Below are 8,063 nucleotides of genomic sequence, written 5' to 3' on the forward strand. Positions count from 1 at the left end.
GATAGCTGGAAGTATTAGAACTTCATAGCTACAGGGATGACATTCCTTTTCCTCTACAGATGGGGATCCCCTTTGGAGACTGTTCTTGAACACTCCAGGAAACAACACTGTATATCCAACCCCGCTCCCTGATTACTCCCTGCCTCTCTAGGTATGCTGCCAGATTTGACTGTGGGTGTCGCTACGAGCTGATAGTGAGGCTGCTTTCTGAAGACTACATTGTCCTTGAGGAGTTCCGCCCCGAGCCAGTGGTTATAGAGCAGTGGAATGATGCTGCGTGGAGAGAGGTAAGCACAGCCCAGTGGCTTTATACCAGTATTGTGACACTTGAATCTTGCAAGTCTGTCTTAGCCAGAGGCCCATGTGGATCTTCCTTCTGTGCTCTTCAGCCTCCTCTACTCAATGCAAAAGGTGAGTAGTTGCTGTTACCAATGCTGAAGAAGCAGCAGTACCATGAAAGAGCTCGGCTTGGTTTGTAGGTGCCCAGGGTTTCCTAAAGAGTAGCCCTGGGCTCCTCTGTTGTTTTAGCTCAGTCTATTTAATTGTTTCTGGTTTTTCACTTAAACTTTTTGCCTAAGTTACAAGAGCACAGCTCCTGTTTCTATTAGATCACAAAGCTTTGTTTTAAAACTGCTACATGGATGTCATTTAAAGTATTGCAGGTGCTACTTTCCTTAAACTGCTAAACGTGTTTAACTGGTTTGTTTGGCTGTAGATTCCCCATTAGGTTCTTACCTAACGATCTAAGAATCAAGCTTAATACTATGTTTGACATAGGGTAGAGGCTGAGTAAGAGGCTTTTTTTTCCTGTCCCTCAAGAAGGGGAATGACGCACTTTCAATGGGCATGAGCTTTTTCTGAGACCAAGACTCGCTGTAGTGGTCCGACCTTCTCGGTGAGTGTTAGTTTATTTAGACAAATTAAGAAGGATTTTTCTTCTTTCTCTCCAGATTTCTCACACCTTCCAGAATTACCCACCTGGAGTTCGTTACATCTGGTTCCAGCATGGAGGCCAAGACACCCAGTTCTGGGCAGGATGGTATGGGATCCGAGTGACCAACTCCAGCATCACCATTGGGCCCCTGACAATGTTATGAAGGCACAGTATGTGTTTGCTTTTACCTCAAGACTGTAACCAGGTGGTCTCAGGTGCACTTATTTGTCTGTACTCTCTGGGTGAGTGTCCTGGCTTTGTCTTGCACAGCTGATCTCAAACACAGGCAGCTAGTTCTCCTTACAGCAGAACTTCTACAGGCCTGGCCCTCTGGGAAGGACTTCTGTCCTCATCTCCCTCCTCCTGCACCATGGATGTTACTGCAATTACTAGTGCCCTTCTACAGGAGGAAGACTAGGACAATGAAATGACATCTGTTTGTCTAGTTAATATGTCCTTGTGCTGCAGCCAAACCTTAAGTCTTATACAGAAACCCTTTCTTGTTTGTTTATGGAACTTACAAAAGATAAGGCTAAAATGTTTCATGCCGGTTATCGATGCTGTCCTCAAGGGCTTTGCTACAGAGACATCTGGTTTTGTATGGTATTTTCCTGTTTCAGTTTTATTGTGTATAAAAACATGTATCTTTCACATCAGCCCTTTCATAGCATAAGGAAACTGTCAACCCTTTTTCATAAATGCTGTGTCACTGGTACTTAATTCCTTACTGTTTCTTTAAGTGTAGAAGATCAAAATGGGACATGCCTTCCCTGTCCAAAACCAGTCCATTGCTGTTTGAATAAACCACTAGAGAAAGAGGAGATAAGAAATCCCTTAAGGTGGCTCCCTTACAACAGAAGTGCCTTTTGATTGTGCTGGGCTTTTTCCATACTACCTTTGTACGACCAAAGTACTTGGTTTGTACTGAACGGTCTGACCCTATATAAAGTGTTAAAGCAGCACAAGACCTTGCTCTAGAGTATTCTTGCACTTTTTACTTGGAGGGAGCAGGGAGGTTCTGCACTGGCTGTGTTATCAAATTGTCTGACCAACAACCTCAACTCAAATACTATGAACCAAGTCTTCTACCCCTGTCTGCACAGAGCCAATGCTAAGGCCTTCTTCCCCCTCCTTTGACAAGTGTAGGATTAACAGTGCTCCCCTTGTCCTCTATTTAGGGTATCTGGCAGGTGTCCTTGCTGGACAGACACATTCCTCCTTGCTAATGCCCCTTGTGGCTGAAAGCTCTCCCATAGAAAGGGGAGAGACCAAGGTAGTATAACCTCCTCATGGGAACTGACAGATTCCACATACATTCCAGAAGAGAGATGGAAAACCCCCACATAAAATAAAAAGCTCCATACAGAATAAAAATACTTGCTTACAGGGGGAGGCTGGTTTGGACAGAACTCAGGTAAAATTTACTATTTATTGAGGACTACTTGGGACAGTCACAGTGGACAGATGCTACATAAGGCCTCACTCACCCTTGACATGAGCCCGTTGCTGTAGTGGATCGATGTGCAATGGAGATGCCCTATTGAGGTGAGAACTGGAGCTGTACAAAGCCCTGACTGCACACTGCAGTCACCTAGGTCCTGCCCCCAGGGATTCACTGTAACAAAACCTGTACTCACACATGAGTGTACATGGGAACAGGCTCTGGCTCCACATTCCAAGTCAGTTCTATATACAGTGGTAAGAGCACTTGAAATAGAGAGGCAGCAGCTGCTCTACATTCACCCAGAAGGCCAGCTGAAGAGACAGTTAGCAAGGTATGGTTTGTGAGATATCTTAATCCACTAGATCAGATGAGGCTTGAAGGCAAGGAACACTGGTGATCAGGTGCCTTTGTGGGCTCGCTCTTCTACATAGAGCTGCATCTGGAGGAGAGAAACAAGCACCAGATCATTTGATGTGCAGGTAGGTGAGTGGGGGGAAAAATGTCTGCAACAGGCTAAACAGGAAGAGTTTGTTCCTTTCCCCGTAACCAGGTTTATTTTATCATGAGGAGTCTTGCCCTGTTTTGATTACTGGCACAGGCATCTGCCAGACTGAACTACTGCTCAGCAGTGTTAGAACTTACTCTACAGACAGCTGCAGAGCTGGCGTTACAGTGGACAAGGCTTGGTCCCACATGCAGTTTCAGCCACCTCCTGGGTCAGAATGCTCTGCTCACCTTTAGGATATCAGATGTCATGGTTTTCAGGGGAATAAGCCTGGGGTCATGCATGTGCACGTCCTGTTCATCAGCGAGGATCCAGGGGAAATCCTAGGGGCAGGAACACAAGGTGCTTTATTTGCAGATGGTGGCAGGCTCCACCAAGTGAGGGCTCTTTCTCAGCACTAGATCAGCACTGAGTGAATGAGAAATCCAGTGGTTGAGCAAACAAACAGGTAACTCAAACCTTTCATGTCAGCAAAATTAACACTCGCACACTTGGCCCTGAGACTGCAGTGCTGCATCTCCTCCACAACCTCAGGAGTTCCCATCAGGCCTTGGCCTTTGTGTAGTGAGTTGGGTGGTGAAGAGTCCCTTGACCACACCAGGAACTCCTACATGGTTAAGGACAGAAGCAAGAGCAAGGATAATCAGTCACCCCTTGTACTATTGTACTGGAGTTCTGAAATGTTTCTAGTAATTACTGACTCGGTTGTGGCCAGGATGGGAATTACTAATGACCAAAGCCCATCATCTAGTGACCCTATAAACAGTGATGCCAAGTGAGGCCCTTTGACCTCTCCTGGACTGCAGCGGGCTGTGACCAGCATCTCCCTCTGAGTGGGACACCCCCAGAGCTCACAGAGTCTCAGGTCTGGGGTAACTGAGGACCATCACTGACGCTGATGACAGGACCTGGCTCCCATCCCCCCGTTCCTTGAGGCTCAGCCCTCTGAGACACTTGATGTGAACATTTCACTGAACTCGATGGGAGTTTTTAACAGGTACCTTTGTATGTCTCTCTGTTTGTGTGTCTGTCTGGGTGTATACATGACTATGTGGTGTATTACACTGTAGTGCAGTAGATTCTATTGACTCACCTTAAAACTGCAGACTGCTGGTAGGTAAAAGCCTGTAAAAATTGCACCTGTGGTGAAATGTTGACTCTTCTGACAGCCTCTAGATCCCAACTGTTGACCAAGTCTGAGACTAAGACTAGACCTAGCTGCACTTAGGCTCTAGCAGTTCAGAAAGCAAGAGGGGGTATTGTATTGAGGTTCTGAACCTCAATACTCAAGGTGTGGGGGGGTTCCCCTCACCCTTTGTGCCTTCAGTCTCTGCATCAATCATTCTTTAGCTTTATTTTTACCTCTATTTTCCTTTGTATGCTCCATCCATGTAATGAGTAACAGTCAATGTTCCTTTGCATTCTGTTAAGGTGCACGTTTATAAATTCATATCAAAACTACTCTTGCTACCTTTGAGCATTCTTTAAGTGACCCTAATCATTCACTTTGTGACAGACATAATTATCTTCAGTTATAGGATCAAACTATAACGTTAACTTATTCCGTAGGGGATCTCTCACTAAAAGATACACACTTGGCTGCCCTGAGCCAGCATGTTCTAGTCACTGCACCAGCTTTTCCCTGCAACTCGGCGGTGCTCAGGGCGTGGATTTCTGTCCTGCCTTGCAAGTTTACACGCTGGACTATGATATGACCAGTTTCCATTACTGAGCAGTACAGAGCAGACTTCCATTTTGAAACCACTTCGTTACCGTTATCTATTGTGCCTTCAGACACCCAAAATAAGGTTGGGAAAAGAGTTTTCCTGTACCTAAGCAAGGATTCTTAAAGAAATATATATATTTTTGCTTTAAGAAGTGAAGTGCACGCACTTTCCTGCAAGATAAAATGTATTTGTGCACCCAAACCCCACTAGTTACTTGAATCTTTAGTGTTTCTTGCTGTTTATGAGGAATCAGCCATCCACACACACTGGATGTGGGATGAGGGCTCGCTTTGTTGATTGAATGTACAGTACGTCAGTAGTTGTAAGTGCCTGAGCAGGCATTTCACAGTAAGTGTTGTTCTGATCTAATTCAGGCACTGAAGCAGCTATTGTCTGTGGTAGTGGCTGGTGACTCTGCTCAGCCCTGTAAACCATTTTAACTCATTCAAAGCAGAGCTGTGAAGTACATCACGTGAAGCTAACATACATGTTCATAACAGCTAGTGGCCTTAACCTCAGAGATGCCAACTCTCATTTCCAGTCTTGGCTCTGCAGCTTGCTCACAGTCAAGCAGCTGAAGGCACTGCTCACCTTTATCACCTGGATCTTCTCCATGTTCCGTGTGGCAGCCTCCCGTGTGTGAACCAGAACTGTGAAGGTGCAACCTGCAAGAGACAGGTTAAGATTCCAGTTGGGACAACTAACAGAGGATCAGACACCACCAACTGTCTCAAGCCAGGCAAGGCCGTGCTGCCAGGCTGTAGGGAACGTTCACCTGGGGGGTTGTTGTCAAGCACAGCATCGCACACGCTGATCTTCAGGATGAAGGCACGCAGTAACTGCTCCACGTGGGAGAGCAGGGACTCTGAACTGGTGAGGAGAGAGCAGCTGTTACGGGCATGCAGCAACGTGCTGGGGCCTGGGGCTGCCTCCAGCCCACCCCTGCAGAGGCCGGTGTGGATGCCCCGGGCAAGCAGCAAGGGGAGCTTTACCTAATGGCAAGAAGAGGTGGCTGTGTGATCTCAAAGACGAATCTCTCCACAGGGTGGTGCTCTTTATCCAGGATTACAACTACAACTTTCTCCACATCGTTCTGCAAGAACAAAGATAGAAAAAGCTCTTCTTTAAAACAAGCTGTCTTCTGCCCCCGCTGTGCTTCACATGCTTCTGATAAAGTAGGAGTATGCTTATTTGTTGTGGCTCACAGCACTAGCAGTTATCAGAGCTTCAGCACTGCTAGACTGTTCTTACTGAGGAGAAAAAAGGCTTTTGCAAAGCCATTACTTGCTAGATGTTAAACTGATGATAGCTTATCACTTAGGCCTAGGGATATGGTTTAGTGGTGGACTTGGCAGTCCTAGGGTAAAGGCTGGACTTAATCTTAAAGGTCTTTTCTAACCTACTTGATTCTGTGATGCTATGAGATACACCAAATAGTATATTTCTCTAGGTACTGTTTTGAACAAAGGAGGAAATGTAGAGCCACCTCACTGCATCCCTCAGGAACAGACAAGGATGAAGAGGCTAAGATATGTTTAGACCGTTGGCCAAATACAGCAGGTTTGTACTCCTTCCATCCTCTAATTGTGTCTGTAGAAAGCAGAGAATGCAAGATCTGCCAGCATCCTACATCCTGAAATGTTTTGTGTGGTCACACCTTGCTCTTAACAAAGCCTAAAGTTCAATCCTACCTTTGCTTGCTGGCTTACAGCAGAGCATTCAAACTATTCTGCCAACTAGGTGCTTAAACTTTAAATGTACTCAAAAGCAACACATTAACACATAGAATGATGTAACTGGAAATGTACAGATGTGTATCCTCATGTGCAGGTATCGGACACAACTAAATGCCAACGATCAGCAGCAAGGCAGGACCTTAACTTGCCAGGGAAGGTGATGGATGTTTTTGTTGTTAGTAGCTTTACCAGCTAGTATCTTGTATATGGTAAATTCGTAAGTGAATTTTGCAGTGAAAATGGTATATCTCTTACTTTCTACCACGACCGCGGGCAGTACTTTTGCCCAGGTCCCTATTATGATCTTACCTTCTCGAGCAGGGGCTTTACACAGTGCAGGGTGTCCTGGATGTACTGGTTCAGCTCTGGGTGGCAGGACATCTGTAGCAAACACAGTGACTAGTCAGAGCTGGGCTCTGATGTGAACCAGGACAATGCTAACGGGGAAGGTTTAAACAGAAGCACCAACAGTGTGTTACACAGCACTTGAGTCCCTGAGTCAGGCTTCAAATAGCTTTTCTCACCACTAAGTTGCCAATTCAAACCATAACCTTCTTTCATGGAAGGTTAGTTAGCTGAGGCAGATCACTGTACCCACACAGCTGTAGCACAGTGGGAATATATACCCACAGTAGCATGTTGGGAATAGTATATTCCAACCATCACTACTTCTAGGAAGCATGCTTCCATGCTGCCTTACTGCACACAGCTGGGGAAGCCTTTTACTCCTGCTGCTGCCCATGATGTGCTTGCTCCACAAGTACTGCTCTATCCTCAGCTGTTCTTCCTTTTGACAGGAACTAAGTTCTCTTCAAAAATGAGTTTGTACATTAAAACAAAACGTGGAAGTGATTTTGTCTGTTCTGGTGAGTGTTGCCTGATACTTGCTATTTGGCTTGTCCATCCACGTGGCTGTCAGCTTCCAGGAAAGCCTCCTACCTGGACAGGTACGTTGTATTTTTTCCTCTTCTGAAAGATCCCAATAGGATAAACTTCTCTGACATACAAGATAAGGTGAACAGCCACTTCCAGAAACTCTGAAAGCACATCTGCAACAACTGAAAAACAACAAATGCTCATGTAGAGAGGGGGGAAACATGCAGAGCAATACTATATACTCATGGGGATAAGATGTTGTTCCCTGTATTAATCTCACATGCTCCTCTTGAGCTACAGGAATTTTTGGGATAAAGCAACGCTCCAACAACAATCCCACAAGCCTTGCTAACGTACCAGATGGCAGCTTAGCACATTACCTTGCCCAAAGTTAAGGTCCTGCCGTGTGAGAGTGGTCATCCTTCCCAGAACCTGGAAGTAACCACAAAAGAGAATGTTCATCCTCTGGTTCCTGTGTTATTAGTACAGTCAGCTCCTGGAGCCATCCCCTTCCCTGGTGCTGCTAAGACTAAAAAGTTAAAATCTGCCCAGCTCACAGTTCTTTGCTGTCTCCCTTTTTGATGCATTTGCCCAGGACTGGACAATTCATGATTCCTAAGACACAAAATTTAGGCAATCGCTTTTTTCTTCTAAAGCCACACACGTGTTCTCATACCAGAACACACCCTCTGCTAACCCCTATATCCTACCCCAAAACAAGAACTTTTCAGTTCTATGGGTTGATTCTAACACCACCACCACAGAACACTGCTTGTTCAGGCTTGGATCTGCACCCTCATTGACATGACACAACAGGGCACTCATGTGCTGTCCGTTACCA

The 8,063-nt window shown here is 45.7% G+C and overlaps 2 protein-coding genes across 2 annotated transcripts in view; one reads left to right on the forward strand and one right to left on the reverse strand.

Moving 5' to 3' along the window:
* Positions 1-1,188, forward strand: part of LOC104410792 (F-box only protein 6-like) — a 2,669-nt gene extending 1,481 nt beyond the window's left edge. The window contains exons 4-5 of the mRNA XM_010021052.1: positions 152-287; positions 951-1,188. Of these exons, the coding sequence (XP_010019354.1) occupies positions 152-287; positions 951-1,097 (283 nt within the window). The 3' untranslated portion in view covers positions 1,098-1,188. The remainder of the gene's footprint in view (positions 1-151; positions 288-950) is intronic.
* Positions 1,189-2,454: 1,266 nt separating this feature from the next.
* On the reverse strand, positions 2,455-7,649 carry MAD2L2 (MAD2 mitotic arrest deficient-like 2 (yeast)). Its single transcript, XM_010021053.1, has 8 exons — positions 7,603-7,649; positions 7,286-7,404; positions 6,656-6,727; positions 5,603-5,703; positions 5,386-5,480; positions 5,202-5,275; positions 3,114-3,206; positions 2,455-2,817 (listed from the first exon to the last, which is right to left on the reverse strand). The coding sequence occupies exons 1-8, from the start codon at positions 7,640-7,642 to the stop codon at positions 2,776-2,778; spliced, it is 636 nt and encodes a 211-aa protein (XP_010019355.1). The 5' UTR covers positions 7,643-7,649; the 3' UTR covers positions 2,455-2,775.
* Between the last annotated feature and the right edge of the window lie 414 nt (positions 7,650-8,063).

This window comes from Nestor notabilis, unplaced genomic scaffold (assembly GCF_000696875.1).
Source record: "Nestor notabilis isolate BGI_N333 unplaced genomic scaffold, ASM69687v1 scaffold22178, whole genome shotgun sequence".
Classification (NCBI taxonomy): Eukaryota; Metazoa; Chordata; class Aves; order Psittaciformes; family Psittacidae; genus Nestor; species Nestor notabilis.